Source organism: Cydia amplana, chromosome 13 (genome assembly GCF_948474715.1).
Source record: "Cydia amplana chromosome 13, ilCydAmpl1.1, whole genome shotgun sequence".
NCBI lineage: Eukaryota > Metazoa > Arthropoda > Insecta > Lepidoptera > Tortricidae > Cydia > Cydia amplana.
The window spans coordinates 663955-685881 of NC_086081.1; the positions used below are offsets into that span (position 1 = coordinate 663955).

General features: G+C 35.5%; 1 protein-coding gene across 1 annotated transcript in view; it reads left to right on the forward strand.

Annotated features, from left to right (window-relative positions):
• Positions 1-6204: 6204 nt before the first annotated feature.
• LOC134653670 (uncharacterized) overlaps positions 6205-21927 on the forward strand; it is a 51186-nt gene continuing 35463 nt past the window's right edge. The window contains exons 1-3 of the mRNA XM_063509062.1: positions 6205-6249; positions 9030-9162; positions 9818-9888. Of these exons, the coding sequence (XP_063365132.1) occupies positions 6238-6249; positions 9030-9162; positions 9818-9888 (216 nt within the window). The 5' untranslated portion in view covers positions 6205-6237. The remainder of the gene's footprint in view (positions 6250-9029; positions 9163-9817; positions 9889-21927) is intronic.

Below are 21927 nucleotides of genomic sequence, written 5' to 3' on the forward strand. Positions count from 1 at the left end.
ACCTTTCCCGACTATGCTCCATCAAATCCAGTTTCAAACAATCTGACAGACAGCTGAGTGATCCAACAAGCATAGGGGCTCACACGTGTTCCGACTTACCTTTGTTACGGCTGCTAACATACTTAACATGTCGTATCTTTCAATCTCCAGAAAGGGATCAATGGGGGACGGCTAATTTGGGTAGACAAAGGAACTGAGGCCCTTAAAGGATTTTGAAAATAGAATAGAATAGATAGTATTTTATACAATCGTGATATAATGGAGAGCTTTTCAGTCGAGTACCGTGTTTAGAACCTAAGGAAGTGCCTAAGGAAGGTACGAGATTGAAAAGCCTGATTATATCACTATTGTATACAATACTTATTCTACGAGTCAACAAAATCATATATGTAGGTAAAAAACCAAAAGTATACAGCTAAGATGCGAGAGCAGCCGCGATACCTTCATATACTCGTACGCGACCCGGCCCCCGCGCCCCGCGCCCCCGGCCGGTTGGTCAACGACACCTTCTCGTAACTCATGAGGCCCTGGTACTTGCTCGGCGCTTTCGATTGGTCAATTTCATTATAGTTGACTAAACTGTATCGAAATGAATATTATAGTTGCCTAAACAGTATCGAAAGTTATATTATAGTTGAGTTGGGGTCCCATAGTGAAAAAAGTATGCGATTTCACTTTGGTATACGAAGTTCAAGCATTGCAGTCGACGAGTAGAAAAAATATTTTTTCTCCAATATGCTCGGAAATGTTCACCTTATTGTACCAAAAATAGTACGGGAAGTTATTCGTTATTGTCAAACTCTAATTAAAAAAAATCAAACTATCGCTGTCCTGTTCTAGCGGACGGGAATGAAAAAAACACTACAGTAATGACTTATTACTGTAGTGTTTTTTACTTTTTAAAAATTAAAAACGCAAACAGCCAATTATTATAGCCGCGAGCCGCGTCTACACGACATCAGCTATCATTTCAAGCTATAGGATAGAGTGAGATAGTAAGATAAACGACCTTACTTGTCTCGTTCTTACAAGACCGTTGTGCTCGTGTATGATCGTGCGAATACTGCTTAATAAAATCAAAAATTATTTTTATATTTTTTTAAGGATCTCATCCGTGTTCATAAAGCTTATATAGTTCGTCAAAGGACTTTCTCGTTTCAAACATAGACAGAGAGAATCATACTATCTTTGTCTTACAGTACTAGCACCCGAAAGTAAAGGATGGGTATAGTTCTTACTGACTGACAAATTGGTTTGACCAACTATATTGCACAGTTATATTGAATGAACGAATATTGAATGGTACTGACTGGCAGAATAAGTTTATAGTTTATACCCTTAACTTTTAAAAATTAATTAAAGAGGGAAATTGTTTTTGACATTTTTGATATGAAGGTTCGATTTGAGTGATGCTTGATGCTTAAATAATTATAATTTTACCTTATTTCCTCGCATGTTTGGAGAAAAGCACTATATATGCCTCGGCAGGAATAGCAATTCGTGGATTCGTCTTCTTTGTCGGACTCCGCGTCGTCCGACAAAATCGACACTCATCCACGAATTGCCCTTTCCCGGCCTCTGCAATAATGTACTATTATTCATGAGCACAAACACAAAATATAAAATTATACATTACAGAGAAACATAAAAGGATAAGGTGCCACGAAATGGTCTCACCTCATGTTGCTGGCGACTTTCAGCGCTGATCTTCCGATGAGACCATCCGGTGAAAACAAACACGATAGATAACACGACACAAAACAAAATTAAATAACATAGAAAAGACAAAATAATATACCTAGCAAATTTGACATCTGAGATGCAGGCTCAAACAGTATTCGTGTTTGTTTTTAAAACACTTAACCTTATTTTGCGAGGTGAGTTATACCTCAATACACATGTATTGTTTAATATTTATGATACGTAAGCACACCCACGACACACGATCAAATGTTTACTCATCACACAAATAAATTCCCTTGTCGGGAAGTCGGGATTAGAACCTGAGACCGGGTCTCTATTGTTTCCCAAAAAGTTTTAAGTCGTGTATTGTTTGCCCGCATTTTCGTTAGTCATAATTTATTTGGTTCAGAAACGCGTTACTTTTCAGGATTGCCATAAAACAAACCTAACCTACCCTATCTATTATAGGATAACCTAACGAAAATCCTGAAAAGTCAACGGTTTCAGTTTATGACTAACTAGCGACCCGTCCTAGCTTCGCACGGGTAGTTCAACTAATTTACACAAAACCTTTACAAGTTATACACCAAAACCTTCCTCAAGAATCACTCTATTAATAAGTGAAAACCGCATGAAAATCCGTACAGTAGTTTTTGAGTTCATCGCGAACATACAGACAGACAGACGCGGCAGGGGACTTTTTAATATGTATGTATTGATGATAATATGATAAACAATACATTATGACTTAAAACTTTATGGGAAATAAAGGGACACAAGTGCAGGTCATAAGTGTTTAGCATTAGACGACTTTATTTGCACAAAGTTTGATATGAATGTATTTAATCACAATATTAAAGTTCCAGAAAAGATGTCGAGAGTTGCTTAAGAAGAGGTTTTTAAACCAATTTAAATAGTCAACCGACTGAACCGGTAAGCCCCTCAACAACTTTTGAAACGTTTTATAATAACACTGGAAATGTAAGACGTTTCTTCATTTAATACGTGGTTTAATATTGCAAGCATGCTAGGAATATAAATACCTAAACATATTTTTGTGTCAGTTTAACCATGTTTAAGTCTGTATTTAAGAAATTACAATGTCGTAATCCCTGCTTTGGTCTTTCTACTTATTTCTAGAAATATACATGCCCTTCTTTAAGGCTCATTTAGATGGCGCGCGAACTCGTATACAATTTTAGTTAACTACATTGCGGACCATTGAGGTTACATGAATTCAGCCGACCGATCAAATGATGTAGGTACCTAATGTAAAGAAAAGCGAGAGTTCTCGCACCGTCTAAATGAGCCGTCAATACAGATACACCGTTTAATATACAGGGTGCTTCCTGTAACAGGAGCAATAAATTAAACTAAAGGCTGTACTCCTCAAACTGACCAACATTTGTTCAGCAACTTTTAAAAATTATGAATTCTTTAGACTTCCTTTTTTTCATACAAAATAAATATTGCCTTCAATGTACGCTGACATCAGTGTGTTTGACGTTGCTTGTCACGCTTTAAACATAACAAAATTTGCAATACATTGCGTCTTAGAATAAACTTTAAAGTGTAATAAAAATCAAAACATGAGTTATTATCAAAAGTTGCTGAACAAATGTTGGTCAGTTTGATGAGGAGTACAGCCTACAGTTTAATTTATTGCTCCTGTTACAGGAAGCACCCTGTATATCAAACGAAAACTAGTGATAGAGTACCTTTCTACCAGTTTGACCTCCATATATTACCTATGTTTAGCGAAAATTAATGGTTTTGGAATAATCGTAGAATTTTGGCTTCATACATTGATAACCATGAGAACGGCAATTTTGTTAATAAAACCAGAATCTATAATACACGATGCTTTTGTTATCTCTGACCAAACTCTACGGGGTGAATATGTTGGTCATACTGAACAACTATTACTATGGTGACAACCCCGAGATCACGAAAAAAAATCTTGTCTCATACATTTCGGTGAATCAGAGTCAATATTTTCTATAGAACAGCTGATTTTTAGGGTTCCGTACCCAAAGGGTAAAAACGGGACCCTATTACTAAGACTCCGCTGTCCGTCCGTCCGTCCGTCCGTCCGTCCATCTGTCACCAGGCTGTATCTCACGAATCGTGATAGCTAGACAGTTGAAATTTTCACAGATGATGTATTTCTGTTGCCGCTATAACAACAAATACTAAAAACAGAATAAAATAAAGATTTAAGTGGGGCTCCCATACAACAAACGTGATTTTTGACCGAATTTAAGCAACGTCGGGCGGGGTCAGTACTTGGATGGGTGACCGTTTTTTTGCTTGTTTTGCTCTATTTTTTGTTGATGGTGCGGAACCCTCCGTGCGCGAGTCCGACTCGCACTTGGCCGGTTTTTTGCCATTTCGGGGTTGGCCCCATAGTAAAAGTTGTTCAGTATGACCTACATTATTCACCCCTCAGAGTTTGGTCCCCCTGTATTGTAGATTCTGGTTTTAATAACAAAATTACCATGAGACAGACATACCTACGCCATCATTCCATCTACAATATACACTGTCAGCTCAAGTATGTGTGTGTGTGTACAAGTCGTAGGGCTAATAAAACTAAACGAAGTACCAATTGCAAAACGAAACTTAAAGCTTAGGAAATATGTTTTTTCCTGTGCATTTTAAATGCTTAAACATTGCTTGATGATGACTAATGTTCCTGTCAATTTGACCGGTAAGTGAGCTGTTAAGAATGAGAGATTGGATACAGGGTGTTTTTGTTAAATCTGACCAATTACTACCATACTCTAACATAACGATAACCTTAAAGGTCACGATAAAACGTTTTTTAGTATAGAACCAAACCAGAAATAGCAAAAAAATCAGCTGTTCTATAGAAATTACTCTTTGACATAATGTTTCGCGGTTCATACATTTTGTAACACGCTATCTTTTTTGTAGTTTCAGGATTGGTCTCGCAGTTAAAGTTTTTCATGTAATGCTTGCATAAGTACCTGTGTAGGGTCAGATTCATCAGACGTAATAAAAACCGGCCAAGTGGGAGTCGGACTCGCGTTCCAAGCTTCCAAGGGTTCCGTACATTAAGTCAGACTCACTCTTGACTGCATATTTCTAATAGGTTTTCCTGTCATCTATAGGTAAAGAACTATTTTGTGTATTTTCTTTCAAAATTTTAGACCCAGTAGTTTCTGAGATAAAGGCCAGGAATGGTCGGACAGACAGATAGACAGACATACATTCACACGAGTGATCCTATAAGGGTTCCGTTTTTTCCATTTGAGGTACATGGAACCCTAAAATGAGTAAAATCACCCTGTATATTATTGGGTAAAAGTTCGCGACAGACGACCGGGCGGCCGGACGTGGGGTAACCCGGGTAACTCGACCTGTTAGTCGGGTCGTTTATGATTGGCTCCTCGGTTAAAAACAAAGTTAGATTGTATTGTTATCTTAACTCGTAAAAAGCAAAAAAAATATATTATAATATTTTGATACATGAAATCTTCACAGTTATATGCTTCGTTATTAATTTTTTTTATGTGACTATCGGTTGATAGTAATTTTGATTATTTCGTTTATTTGATTTTTTAAATTACCACCTACAAGTAAATAGATTGACGGTGTAGGTATTTTTTTAAATGTCGATGTTATATTTTTAGTTATATGTCGTACGTGTTTAAATAAAAAACTGCATATTAAATGAATCTATTGTCATCTATACCTATAGTTGGGCGTTTTTTTTTGGTTGTCCCCTACACTTTGTTTTCAAATTTGGGATTTTTTATGTTATTTCTACTCAGAATCACGAGCTCTTTCTATCCTAATAGGAGAAAAAAAGTGTCCTAAGGTTTTTATTTCCATTCCGTCACCATTTTTCATAGACTTTGTATGGCGGTCGCGAAATCGAAAGATCGAAAAATGTATGGAAATTTTGGGACACTTTTTTTCTCCTATTAGGATAGAAAGAGCTCGTGATTCTGAGTAGAAATAACATAAAAAATCCCAAATTTGAAAAAAAGTGTAGGGGACAACAAAAAAAAACGCGCAGTTATCTGTCGGGAGACAAAATATATTTAAGATGGTATGGTCACGTCCAAAGGCGTTCAGAAGACCATATGGTGAAGCTTGCCCTAAAACTGCCAACCACTACACGCAACTCAGGCAGACCACCTACCACCTGGTGGACGACGGTTGAAAAAGACCTAAAAGAAGCTCATTTAAATAAAGACGTAGCGCAAGACCGCGCTAGATGGAAATTGAGGACAAGGAAGGCCGACCCCAAGTAAATGGGAACAGGTCTAGCAGGAAGAAGAAGAGAAGAGATAAAATATATTTTATTCAGTGATATTATAGCTGTGGGATTTTAGATATTAACACCGTTAGTTTTAAAAATGTTATTAAAAACAGGAGACAATATTTCAAAATAAATTATCGAAGTGACCAATCTACCAGTCCTTACTACATCCCAGCAAATCGTCGAGCTGGTTGCGCGTACGCATATAAGTGAGCTGGCACGCGGCGCGCCCACACATACGTACTCCCGTCACAGCAGTGAACATGAAGCTTTTGGTCAGTGCTTTTACTGCTATTTACGAAGTGTTGTTAAAAAAACAAATGACGTGTGATTTGTAAGGAGCGGGTGGGAAAAATGTACAGATTTGAATTTCGAATGTGAATTTAAAAATGTACAAAGGTTGAAAAATTCAGTGTCAGTGCTGTGCGTGTAATTTCTTAGATAGTTCAATTATAGTGCCGTTAATGATAAGTGAATCCTCGGAAACCTTATTAAAATTTGTTTTTCCTGGATAGTTTAATTACAGAGGCATTGCTAAATTAAGTGATAAATTGAAAATCTTTAAATAAAAAACATTTTTCATTTATGATTTAGTTGGTTTCAAGTTCAATACCGGAAACTTTTGGTTTGGATACTAATTTCAATTATGTAAAATTTTACAAATACACTATTTCGGTGTAATGTGTCATTCTATGGAACTTGCTACTTATGTAAACAAAAGATCACTAGTAAATTAATATTTTATGACAATCTCAATATGGCGGTTTGTTTACATACTTAGCGAGTTCCATAAAAGGACACTTTAGACCAAAATTATATCGGAAGCTAAATTTTCAGAAACAGAAGAGACATTTGTTGTTTGTTATTGTATGTTATCATTCGTACAGTGAAATGAGACAAAAGTTTGTTTCAGTGTTGTGGAGTGAATTATTGTATTGTACTGTATTACAGCATCAGCTTTTTATTCAGAGCGTGCAATGTACATAATATATTCCAGAAATCGCTTTTTACACGTTGTGATTTCTGCCATTCGACATTTTTATCACTTAATTTTTTTTCAATAGCTTATTTTCCTGATATGTTTTCTAACCGTTCGTATTTAATCCCGCCCAGAATGAGAAGCTCTCCAATCCAGCCAAATTTTATCCAAATCTAACGAACAAATAAATAATAACCGGACCCAATGGTAATCACTGTAAATCATTAAAAAGCAAATCCTAAGTATTTAACATTGGGTAACATAAGTAATACATAGTATGTAAATGAAAAACATGTTCTGGTAGTATTGGAAACTAAGTGGATAGATAATGGTAAATGGACTGAAAACAAAAAAAAAATCTCTCCTGTTTTAGAAACTACATCCGTAATAGTGTTCTTTTCATACAATTTGTAAACTTTTCTACCTTGAACAGAAGAAACTATGTATTATAAAAACCATCTGTGTTTTAAAATTCTTAAATCGTGATAAAAATTTAGTTTCTTTACCATTTGCGGGGAAATTTACACGTAGAGTGCCTTGATTAAAGCTGTCTAGTCTGATTGAGGTTATACGGTTCGTGCCACCGGCCTTTCAATCAGCATCTAGTTTAGTTAGAATCGAACTCAAACGCGCACCGCACTGGTATACTGACTACGAGTAAGATAGAGGCCGGTGGCACCAGTCTGTCATCGTGACCGCAGTTCGTTAAAAGCTTGTAGGTATAAAGTTCTCCAGCCGGCTGGACCAAGCTGTCTGTCAACGTCAAGTTAGTTCGTTAAAAGCTTGTATAAAAGTTTGACGGTTCTCTATGAGATGACAGCTGATGATACTAATTGCGCTTTCAACTAAAAAGCTTGCGCTTTTCAATAAAAAAAAAGTTGATTCATCATACAGAGTGGAAACGTCTCTCTCTTTAAACACCATAGCAAAAAAAGCTTATCTATAGGTAGTTGACTTAACTCGTTAGTAGAGTCGTCATCAGATATATCGGAGCGGCCGAGGTGCTCAAAAATGTCTGCACACCCACTTTAACACCTTGATAATAATGGCGTGTACACATATTAGTGAGAAACTTGGTTGCTCCGATATATCTGATGGCGACTGGACGGTATCCTTTTAAGCTATCCGTGGTTTATATGGTTTATCCGAGGTTGGTTGGTATGATTAGAAATTATATTAGTTAGTAGACCCGCCCCAGCTTCGCACGGGTTACACATAAACCTTAAAAAATGATACACCTAAACCTTCCTCAAGAATCACTATTGTAAGGTGAAACCCGCATGAAAATCTGTTCAGTAGTTTTTGAGTTTATTACGAACATCCATACACACAAACAGACAGTCGCGGTGACGGACTTTGTTTTATAAGGTGTAGTGATAAATTTCAATCTCTAAAAGAGCATCAGCTAAGTATCGACATAGACTTTTAAGTGTACGTTCCTGGAAATGGAACGACCATTAAACTATAGCCTTATCTTAGTTCGTTTATGCCTTTACCTTTAGCTAAAGTTCAGAACGTGACCATAAATATTAGTATTTCGCAATCATTGGGTACTTAGATGCATCTGTGAAATTAATGGATCATATATCGTTCATAATTGGTAAAATGTCCTACTAAAAACGGGTTTTTACATATCGTAAAACCACCCAACTATAGTTTAGTAGAACTATGGTCCAAAAGTTTAATCCGTATTAAATAAGTATAAATACCAGGTTTATTTTTGGTGTAGCTGAGTTCTTCCTTTCATTTATATACCAACATTATTTTGCCACCTGCACCTTTGTGCGAATATCTTCATAATAATATTTATACATATTCGAGTTCATTTTGGACCATCGGAGCTTTTGAACCATACATAGTTGGGTGGTTGTGTACCTACATGTACGGTACTAACTCGTACTCGTATAATAATTACATCACACTATAAATTAGCAGGCCATCAGTCAAATGAACAAAATCTAATTTAATAGTACAGGTTACAAAGGTTACTACAGGTTCATTGCTTATAAAAATCTTATAATATTCGTTAGGAATAGGTATGGCCACTTCATTAATGTATGTTCGTTAATATTAAAGGTGGCAACACTGTTGCTGGTGGCAGCATGCCACGCAGAAGTAGCCAGAAGTAAGCAGAAGGAAGACAGCAGGACGGAGAGGAGGGCAGAGGATGGGGTTGTTCAGAAAAGGGCGCCCGCCATTTTACCCACAGGTTGGTGCATTAGGAGCCTTTTTAAAAAAAAAGTGTACCATTTCCTTTTTTTTCGAAAAACCATCAACTTTTATGTTTTTTCTACTGAGAATCACAAGGACTATCGATTTATAAAGGAAAAAAAGTGTCCGCACAAAATTTTCAGTTTTGTGGCAAATTTTCTCACATATTTATAAGGACCGCCATAAAATTGACACCCAAAATATGTATGAATAACTAAGGACACTATTTTTCTTTGTTTTAAGCAAGAGTCCTCGAGATTCTGAGTCTGATGATTAGCCCCAAGAAATGATAGTTTTTCGTAAAAAGTAAATGTACTTAATAAATAAAAGTCGAATGCTAATTAATGTTACTAATTAGGTAGAGGCAATTATAACAATATGTTCCCGCTTATTATTAGCTAAATTATTGAGCGTGAAACTAGTTTTCACTTAAATAAATATTTGAAAAATTAGTAAAAACTAGTTTTCACCACGGCACTTTACGATAACTAGTTTTGACTAAAAAACCCATCAGTTAAAACTAGTTTTCACCGAGGCCTTACGGAAAAATAGTTTCACCTAGGGAAAACGAGCTTTCACAAAAAACAGGTTTTTACAGTGACAGATTTACCTGTTGTATTTACAGTATTAATACATACAATTTTTCACAACAGTGACACCGGCCACCCCAGGAATCGAATATGCTGACTCCAAAGACTCGCAGGCCGAAAAAACTCCTGTCCGGGTAAGTCTTTAATTTATATTTAAAGCCTTCGCTGAAAAGAAGAATTTACTTCAGTTAGGAATTAGTTATACTATGTTATGAGTCCTAATTAAAATCTTTGAATGGGTGGATTAACTAAAAAAAGCATTTACTTCTGTATCAAGCAACTTAGTTTAAGCTAATCCAATGTTCTTCAAGTACCTACTCCAGATAATTTGAAAATGCCCATTGTTTGAGATCAGGAGGAACAAGAAAACAAAAATTAATTTCAGCGGACTTCTCCCCCTTCATAAATAAAAATCTCAATCTCTTGACTCACAGAGAACGCCGTATATTTAACGCTGTGTACTGACTACAACAAATTTAACCATTGGTAGCTCTTATGACGTTGCTATAAGGTTTAAGATCAGATAACTGTGTCGATGGTACGAGTGCGTCGCGTGGCAATTCTTGACGTCATATATCAAGCAATGACGTTTGGGGAGCAAGGGAACTGGGGACGACAGTGTTTACCTTCTGCAGGGGTTATTTATTATAGCTTATGGTGTTATATTGGTCGAAGATGAGATCGTCATTCTTTCGTACCACTCTTTGTTATCCAAGGGTTATTCGACATTCTAAATTGTAAATTTTCGCTTCCGCGTCAAATCAATACTTACAAGATCTGACGTGTTGATTCTCTCATGTATTGACTCTGTCATGTCTGGATAGTGTTCAGTGTAGATTGTTAATGTCAAATTTTTAGAGGTGAATGCGATCACTAGACTTTTTTTCTATGAGTTTGTGCACCATGGCAATAATCAAGCAAAAACATACATTTATTCAAGTAATACAATTGATTAGGATCCTCAAGATTAAAAGTTACTTTCATACTTGACACCATATCATTAGGCATGATTATTTTATGTTTTACCTTTTTGAAGCCTTAATGTGATCAAATCAAATACAATAAATTTTAAGTGTCATGCCCCAAATGGCATGTAGTTGCAGTGCGAGTAACAAAGCTAACTATGGAAGGGACATTTGAAAATGACCTTGTGTAATAAAATCACTATCGACTACTTTCAAATCTATAGGCATCATCTCAGTTTCACCACAGCAAGAGTGTAAAGTAAAGTGAATCATTTTTGCCCTGTTATTCACCGAACGAAATGTGTGCATGGCAGTAACAAAATATTGCGAACTATAATGTTACACCGGCCGACGGTCGGTTTGTAACAAGAAATCGGTTTTAGGATATTGGTGAAAATTTATGTCTTTATTACTTCGTTTAAGTTCAGTATTTTTTTATAATTAGGTGCCTACTCAATAGGTTAGGCTAAGTAATTATTTTCTTCAGTGTTTGAAACCAATATCAAAATACTCTAACCCGTATGGTATTTTGATGCGCAAATTTGCATTTGTACAGTCGTCCTCTCTTCGGGGACATCTATCAAATTCTGGTTAGCTGAACTGTGACCTGTGACAATTTCTGGTCAGTTTTCAATAAAAAAATATATAAAAAAAAAATTCAAGCAGAAAAATACCTACCTAAGTATCATTTACATAAAACAATCTCCACAGAGCAAAACGTTTGATGAATCAATATTAACATGGTTTACATTTTAAATAAAGGTTCCGATTCAAAGATAATTCCAATATTGGTTGAACGGCGGCCGCAGGCCCGTCTGTATTTGCCCTTACAAAACAACTTCGCCAAGAAATTTAATATAAAAGTTCCGTGATAATTCCAAGGGGGAAAGGGGGAGATTTTTATAGCGTTTTTGCCGAATAGTTGGCAACTGGCATGCCTTGTATCGAGACAAGGCAGTATAATGATTTTACTTGAAAGTTTCATTGCGAAAGTACCTACTGAGTTATGATGACAGTATTGAACATGAATTGTACTTTACGTCACAATTCTTGGAAGCCACAGTATGTCGCAGATAAATCGATTTTTCGCAACGGCGTAGAAATAAGTGTAGGAATATGAATAGACTCTAATATTATACGCCAGATACTGAACAAATATATAGGTACCTACTTAGTCAAAGTGGTCACTCGATGGCTAGTAGGTAGTAATACTAATAAAATATAAAACAATTATTACAAATAGGTATGAATTAGATAATACGGTTTAAAATATTAATAAAACGTGCTTTCAAATAAAACCCTGACACGCAATGTTCCCGGTTTTGTCAACACAAAGTCGATATTCCCGCGAAACGAAATAAAACTATCTACTCCAGTCAGCTACTTAAGAATAACACGTGACATCTATATAGGTCAGTAGCAATCACCGCACACAGTAAAGCTGACAGCAGGCATTTATCACTCGCTGGGTGTGTCTGAAATCCCGCAAGGATCCCTACTCGGGCACATACTTTATATTGTGTGCTATCGTAAATAAGGGAGTGCCAAAATAATCAAGTAGGGCCTTACGAGTAAGTATATTGTTTTACTAAATATACAGTCTGTTTTTGAATAATATATGATTGTTGAATAAATGTTTTAATCATGTATCACTAGGCCTCTTATAGTACCTTATAAAAACATCTTAGTTTGACTACCATTTCATAATGTATCTCTCAGTTACTTAAAGGTTAGCTGGAAGAGATCCCTTAACGGGATAAGTTCGCCTTTGTACACATTTACTGGATTATCTCTGTGTTATGTACTTGTTTTGTGCAATAAAGTGTTTACTACTACTACTACTACTACTAAGACCTTATCTATGGGTGATTATCTCCTAATAAGGGTTAATATGTCCCAAAAATATTCTTCACTTGTACTTATAATAGGTAATTATTATGAATGTTCGAATTTATACTATTTGCGTAAATGAAGATAAATTTACAGGAAATGCCATTATAACCAGGGGCCTATTGCATGATAAAATATAAGCTAAGCTATTAGTAATACTATTAGTGATTATACATACAAAATCACTAATTACAGTTATATACTCGTACGTACGATTGATCAATCATCAATATCATCGTCACCATCTTCTTTTTCTTGAATAAGTTTTAAGTTGATTTACTTTGTTAGATGAAGTTACTTTAAATAAAGTGAAAAGATACGGACTAAATATATTTCCCACGGAAACCGGTTCCCGCTAAACCCTACCGCATAAAATCCAAATCCGTGCGAACCGAACCGACGCTGACGCGCGGAAATGGTTCACATTGTACAAGTTGCACAAATTCTATTATTTTTGACGAGCTATTAGTAAATCGCTAGATAGTCTAGGCTCAATGAGACGAAGACTTGAATGGAGATTAAAATCAAACTGGGGCTCATCAGTGTGTGTGCTTTCATTCAAATTTGGAGACCTATAGCGATAAACAAGTGTTTAAAGAATACACTTGAAATGTCATTGCATTTATCTGATTGGGAGACGATAAAATTAACTTCATTGTATCTCCTGCGGCTGTTGTAAACTGTCTGAACCACATTCATGACCGATGATTTTAATTTACCCTGACATTCCGAACCACTCGTCGAAAGCGAGATAAAGGCGCTTTCTTTTGATATTTCAACGAGTGACAGGACCACGCGACATGGGATACGGACAAATGGAAAGCGTTTAAAAAATGACGTAATCTTTAAAAAAGCAATATTTTTGTGATGGAGAAATACAATCATCAGAGCTGGTTTTACTTTTTACATCAATTTTGTGAAAACTTAAATGTTCTGAAATGTTTTCTAATATCAAAACACACTATAAACACAAAAAAATTGCAAAGTCCGAGACCGATAGATACTTACCTATATTTTCGATTCGCTATTCTATCGAATGAACTTTATCTGATCTTGCAAAGTTTAAAGTTTGAGTTTTAGCCGCTGAATTACTGAATAGATAATTTGACAAAACGTCAGGCTTCAAATCATCTGCACGTGGTCGAATGCTGATAGCGACCCTGCGGCACCCCATCTAAAGCGAAGTCGGCACTCGTTGGTGGTTTTAGACGGTAATCCTCCACTGGTTAGTCCGTCATTCCCCCTGGTTCCCCCGGTGGCATGCGTAAACGCATTTCCCCAACGTAAAAAAAAAAAAAAAAAAAAAGGCTTCAAATCATCTTGACAATAACTTTATATAATATCATGATTAAAGATGTGAACTTATACCTTACTTGAAAGACAAAATTGTGCCACTGGCTAGCGTGGGACCTTCCAGTTATGCACAACCTATAAATTCTTCCACAGAAACCTTTTCATCACAAAACAGTCCCCCAAATTACAGCAAATTTATTTAAAGTGTCATTGAAACGTAACAAAGACGCTTTAATATCCGTGGGCAGTAAAAAAGGTTTGCGCCGTGGATAAATGGGTCATTACTTGCCAAATTGGCTATTTGAGGAGAGCGCAGGAAGACGTGTTGGAGGAATCAAAAGTGGAACTGTTGGTTATAAGCATGTTATAAGCGCGTTTCACCAGATAGCTTTGGGTTTCGTTTCGAATGCCCTTGATCCAGTTCTTGAGGAAGTAGAAGCGATGATGAGGAACTTAGGCAAGTTGACCACGTCATTAGTTGTTACTAGAATGATCATTAAATTGTGAAATAGTAGAATAGAATAATCCATTAATTTTGAGAAATTAGAAAGCTTCACATCGTATTTAGTTACTAATACTAATGTAAGTAGAATAACTGCGATGTGAACATACTGACTACAGTAGAATCTATAAAATATAAGAAATAAATTATATGCTCACACTCAATCAGTTAAGGTATTGAAGTAGGTATTCAATCGCTTCGCTCAAGTCTATGAAAAAAATGTGCGTATGATTCAGTATAAAATACTTCACGCATTAAGATTTAAAGGCCTCTTATAAAACCTTTTCTGTGGGTGACTGGATCCGAATAAGGGTTCATTTGTCTTTTTCATTTATTATATTTTCATTTTGTTGAATTAATTTAATAAGAGATCGTCTATTTTTGAACGCAAATAAGTAGATAATAACTAAGATATTTATTCAATAAATATAATATGCGCCTATTTGGGTCTCCTATTAGATTAAACAAAATTGACCTTTACCCTGTTATTATTCACTTTGTTATCTTTAACATGGATGATATTCATGGAATTTATGTATCACAAAATAGATAAGTGTATAAATTTTGTGTAATGTACTAAGAAAATGTTGTAGGTCCCAGATTTATTCCTTGAAGCAAACTATACATATATCTTTGGTTCTGTGTAACAAGTTTTATCTTTTATGCAAAAAAATACCCAGCGACTGTACTCACCGGGCCCGTGGGTCGCTGTAAAATGGGGATTGTATTAAAACGGGCTTTTATTAAAATTAATTGTTTGGTCTGCGGGATTAATTCCACTGCAGTGTATTTAAAGTTTCAGCTGGAAATAAAAACGCTCTCAATGCTTAATGCTGATGGACGTGTGTGTAATAAAAAGTGTTTAATAAACTACAAGAACGCTAACGTACATAATGAAAGTTTTACAACTTGTCATTAAAGTATACGAGCAAAACATTGCAACGCAGCAGTTTTTTACGTGCGCGAATACGAAATTTATAGCGTGTCATATCGTCGTGTCATGTTTAGAATTCTGCATATAGGATCAGAAAAATTATCCAACCAATAAAACTCCTAATGTCAACAGATATAAGACGTTCAATAAAATAACAATATAAACTAAATCAAAAGTTCAAAATCTGTTAATCCATTGGGGAGCTATTCGTACACATAATGTCGCCGCTTACATAAATAAGTATACAATGTAATTGTGTAGAGCCAGCTGGAAAAATGCGTGGCCACTTTAATTTATTCCATTCATAAAGTCGCCATGCACTATTGCAGCTCGCTTTGCATGTCACAAATACATATTTAGCAGCAGCAAAATTCATATTGTATAGAACACCGAATAAACTGTTTTTTTCCATTTACGTCGAAGGAGGTTAAAAAAGTAAAAAACATAATTTTACAGTAAAACAAAACATCCTTCTACAAATTATTTTTCATAATCCAGAACCCAATTTCTTTCCACCGGCCTTATGCAAACGCCCCGAACAATCAAAAAGCACTCTTTGCTTTGCTTCCACTAAACGCTTTATTGCGAACTTGAAATATACCAAGAAATATACTTATATTCGGAAGAATCCACTTTTTGTCAAAAATGCGAAATTTTCGCAAGGTCGCTCCTTTAAATTCTGGTGCTACTTATAAAATCATTGCGTGTGGCGCGGCGTCGTCTTTGTTTTGATAATAATATCTTTAACGATAGTTTCATAATTATAGTTTCTTTCTTGTGTCTGACACTTATGATTATGATTTGTTTCCAATCCTGGATACAAAGCTACTAAACTTAGCAGCTTGATAAAGAGATTAAGTTTAATAGCATTAATTATTGGGCTAGCGTGGGGACTATAGCCCAAGCCCTCTCGCGCATGAGAGGAGGCCTGCGCCCAGCTGTGGGACGTACCTATATAGGCTGAAATTATTATTATCTTCTTTATTCATTTATCTTCTTAGTTTAGGTTTTTTTACAATATGAATATAAAAGTAAAATAAAAAACACTTGCAAAACAATAAAAAATACATTATTATTATTAATTATTTGAAAATAAATAAACTGGCTACGTTTTCCTAATCTGTCAGGTCAGGGTTTAGTAAAGTTAAATGTGATTTTATTAAAAAACGATTTTGCTGCTCATGAGAGTTGCATGACGTTGAGAGTTGCATGTTGATGACTCCAGACAGATGTGTTGTGAAACATACTTACAATTCTATTAAGTATATGGTGTATTCAGGTAATTCCGAATGTCGAAAACCGTCGGATGATTCTGAAAAGGGACTATAATGGAATTTAGGTGATAGTCATCTGATTTTCGGAATGAACCGACATACGTAATTACACTTTATATCCCATCTTCTAAAATCTTTTAGACACTAAGAAATACATAAATATCGATAGATGTCCGTTACAGGTTTTAAACAAATTGGATTGCTAAATTATAAATAATTAATATGTTTACCCAATCCCTTAACCATTTCATCCATAATCCGATAACACAATTTCCCGCGTAACCGCCATTTTGCGGCACGCCGCGTCGGCCATCTTGTTCAACTCGGTCCCAAGACGACATGGCGGTTCCAAAGTTTAATTAAATATAAATACGTTCGAGACGAACTTTTCCCATCTAATCGGATTAATGAATGTCGAATGACATTAATAACTTGCAATTTAATCGGAAGGGATTGTAATTTAGATTGATTAATCACATTATTTTCTCGGTAAATCTTGGAAATATTTCGTATTCAAATTGACAGTATAAAGTTCAGTTTCTGTGCTGCTAAAATTAATACCGGTTTTAGAGAATAAAAACAAAGAACAAAACGTAGGCAAAGAAAAACACATTCCAAAAACTTTCTATGTAATTCCTCTGACCTGTAAAATGGCGTTTCCAAACTTAATTTAGTACAAAAAGGTATTTTAAATTCCAAAAAAAACCTAGAGTGAAAAAATCTGGAAAGGGTGGCATTGTGGGGAAGGGGGGGGTTTACGGTAATCGCTAGTTTGGCTCCTATATCATAAAAAAAATGCATTTAATGTACGGAACACTAAAAACTCGGGGGCAATAACCAGGCATTCAAATAAAAAAATATTATCTTGAAATAAGTAGACAGTAATTTTTAAAATAAGTAAAATACCCACCTTTTTAAATTGTCCTAAATTACTATCATAAGACTGGTTTATATTATAATTGTATTCCAATTTGTTAAAACAATACTTACCGTCTGGTATCGTCCACAGAACATATTAAAGAGGTTAGAATGGCTATCGCGCGCAGTTAGTATCGAAACCGGTGTCGCCGCTCGTTCCTCTCCACATTTACTAACACTCGCGCAACGGTAGTAAAAACTTGTGTGCGTGGTGAATGGATACGCCTCCTTTAGACAGATTTGATGTCTGGCTTCTTAATCTGAAGGTTATTGTGGCGCAAAAGCCATGTTTACTTCGTTTTTCGGTCAGTGCATGCATGCGAGCGTTTGCTCAAAACCGGCGGCGACACGTACCCTGCTCGCATCGCCATTCTAACTTGTTCTGTGGTATCGTCGCTATTGAATATTTTTATTTTCTAGGAAATTTTAAATTAGTTTGCTCTTGAAACACCGACCCCGCAATTTTGCAGCTAAATAAACAAACTGTAATTTGAACGGTGCTGTTTTTATTAATATTTTATTTGGAAACTAAGTATTATTCAGGTTCCAATATCTTTGTTTAAGAAACGCTTCAAAATAATGTTATTACATATCTTTATAGTTTTCTTTAAGTCTAAATATATTTTGAAAGTGTATACTTTGTACCTATACCTATAATTATTATGATTACATAATTAGACAATCTTGCACAGTACATCTCTCTCTGGGCGATACCTATTGCTTTTTAGCGATAAATCTGCCATTATTGCATTTTTTTTTCAAATACCTACCTATATCTTATTAATGATTATTTGATTAATGACTTTTCACACTCGACAATTTTCACGCTGTAATAATGATTTAAAAACCGTTCTTTAGATATTCCTTTGCCAAATCCGAAAAAGCATAACCAATCAATAGACTGACAGACTTTAAACTTTGCTTTGCTTCCAACACAGTTCCTTCATTAAAGAACAAGTCGGTATTGTTTCGAGCTTTGTCTCAATAAATTATGTATGCACAACATGTACAAATGTACATACACGTGTGTACAGGTAAGTTGCGAACAGAGTTGCGAAACAAACGGAAAACATACAGGCAATGAATCATTTAAATTCGATAAACTCGTTCGTTCGGTTGGTAATGAAATGGGGCACGAGTCATGGCCGAAAGCGGACGAAGAAAATAATTTTTCGTAAGTAGCCCCATATGTACTGTAAATAGGTAACTATTTCACCACACCAACTGGTAAAAGCTTTCTTGATTGTTCAAAAACGGATAGCAAAGTTGCATTTTATTCACATGTGAGGCAAAGTAATCAAATGCAAATTTTTGAGTTTTTTTCTTAGGTATGTTTACTGGTAGAATTAACTTTTAAATGGAATTTCATTTGGAATTTATTTGGTTTGATTTTGTGTGATTGACCCAGGATTGACCATATTTTCTTTGGGTTGATGTGGTGAAAAATTTTGTGTTTCACTCGGGGGCAAATTTTGTTTAACCCTCGTGCTTTGAAAGCTTCGCAACGCACAAGATTCCATTTTTCGATTTAATTTGGAATATTTCGCTTGCTCGGGTATCAACATTATAACGAGCGGTTAGACAACAGCTTTGCCTCCTTGTAAAACAAATAACTATTTCACTGCTTCCTTTTGCTCCGTCCATGATTGCGGCCTTCGTTGTGAAACATAATCATTTAAAAACCGCTAATAGTTTTGGCAGTAGTAGCAGTAAAACACTTAATAGTACAAAAAGAAACATAAAGCATGAAAAAACACATCATTTGTACAAATGCGAACTTATCCCTTTCAGGGATCTCTTCCAGTTAACCTATATAGTTAATATAGGTACCAGTATAGTTAATACACCTCAAACTGTTTTAGATCTAAATGCTAAAAGCGTGTAACTTATGCCATACCATGTGTGGAGGGTGTGGCGTACAACGCTGGAGCCGTGACGTAACGGTCCCACGCGACATACGACACGACAACGACACGACACGATATATATATCGAACTGTTTCTACTGCTGATTATACTCCAAAATATATTAAACGTACCATTTCCAAATCGAAAGCCCATTCTATCTATTTAACAAAATCCCATTTATCGAATCGAACTTAATCATTCTTATCTACAAGCAAGACTTATTTGCTGATCCACCCTTTAGTTTCGCACGTAAACTCCAGAGGGTTATCACCGTCATATATCCCGCAAACTGCCCGTTCGACGCCAAATTACCCAGGGCTGCCACACAAACGATTTTTCACTGCATGTCGCCAACTTGCTTGCACTTCAATTCTCGCCATTTTTCGGGCGCTATTTATCTAGCCCAGTCCTATTATATTTTAGCACGCGCCGTCTACTTAAACTACAGTCGCCATCATATATATCGGAGCGGCTAAGGCGCTCACAAATATCTGAACACGCCTCTATTGTCAGGGCGTTAGCGTGCGTGGTCAGATATTGTGAACACCTTGGCCGCTCCGATATATCTGATGGCGACTGTACCTAGCTTGAATTTTATTATATCGAGTAATATATTGTTATAAATTATATTTTTGAATCGTGCAATTTTTCCACCCAGAAATTCTTCTCAGTAATTATCCAGTATATTAGAAGGTTTTCTTTATTTGATGAATGTGTTTTCCTGAAAATGCTACTAGGCACAAAGCCACAAAAACATTTTTGTTACTTTCATACACATTTAATTTTAGGAGGTATGCTAGTTTCATTTGATAAATGTTAATTTGAATCATATGTATGAATAGGTACAATACTTATATTAATATATAATTATTATCTATATCTGGAACAAAATAATGTTACAAAGGGAAATAGGGAAAGTAACAATCAAATTTCTGCTGTTTTTACATAATTAAGTAATAAAAACAAAAGCATGTAAGTACTAAATTTATAAAATTATAGAAGCTGTAAGAATTTAATTTAATTATTCTTATATTGTAAAATGACATGTAAAATGCTAAATTTTATCAATAAATATCTGAATCTGAATCTGTCCGAATAGCTTACAGAAAAAAACTCCTATAATTAATTGTTTTGCCGTAGCGGTTTGGTTCAAATGATTGTACTAAAGGGTTGTCACCTGAGTTGATTCGAGCTCGTCAGGGGTGTCACGAGCGTGTAAATGACAGTCATTTGTTTAATGTCGGTGTTACTGCTGGTGTGGTTCCGTTGTAAGGGAAATAACCACGGAAATATTAAAAAAAAAACATTTATTTTTGAATTGAACCATATAGCTATAGCGATTCATTGCAATTGAATTACTTAACTAAGTAAACAACTTTGGAAACAAATCAAGTTATTTTATGAAATGTTTTGATTTGTAAATCCAAATTTACTATACAAATAACTGTGGCAAAATTTCCCACAAACCGACTTAGTCCCACAGTAATCTCAAGGCTTGTATTGCGGGTACTAGTACAATATATACATAGTCAAGATAAATACAATGGAAAAAATCCATAACTCACGAACCAAATAAAATCCCAATAAAATAAAGGCCTACACCGTGTCCCATCCTTGACAATATTTATTCCTAATTATATTTACACCTTGTTTACACCATTATCATTGTCATATTGTAATGTTTATAAGAGAAATCGGACCCGCCCAAGGGCAAGTGAATAAATAACACCGCACAATAGCCTGGAACAATATACTCGTTAACAATTATACCTTCAATATTGTGCGCTTAATAAGTTCATTATTATAGGAATAATTGGATTTCTCAACAATGGCCCAGATGACAGATAATGTTAAGGGGACCGGAGTTACCTCTTTTGAGAGATTTAGCCGTGGAACCGTAACACACTTTAATGTAATTTTGAGGACAATGCAGTAGGAATGCATTGTTTGTAGTAGGTAAATTTATTTATTAGGTAATAAGTGAAGACATTTCAGATTAATTCTCATTTTGTAACTTGGGTCATACACGTTTCATAGTATACTTGACTCGTTCGCGTCTTTCCTGTAGACATCGCAAAGTTAAGGTAATCTAAAGGATTTTTTGACGCTGCACCTTTGGGGTATAAGCAAAACCGGACATATTATGTAGGTACCAGAAACTTTTATTGTATTGCCCACAGAAGTTATATTTTTATGAAATGTGTTTGAGAATAGGTATTTAGTTGACAAAAACTAAATACTTTCCTGAAGCGTAATATATTCACTTGCACAGAACCCGTAATTTAAGACCGTTTCACGCTTATCCCCATAGTCGAAGTAGTCGCGGTGACACCAATAAACTCGGTGACAAATTGCATTTGTCGCATCGCGTTGTGACGTGACGAGCGGTACTTGTAGTCGCTATGACACACTGTTGTTTTTATAATTGATATTTATACGAGTAACTGTTCGAAATACTAAGGTCATCATAATAATCATAATCATAATAAG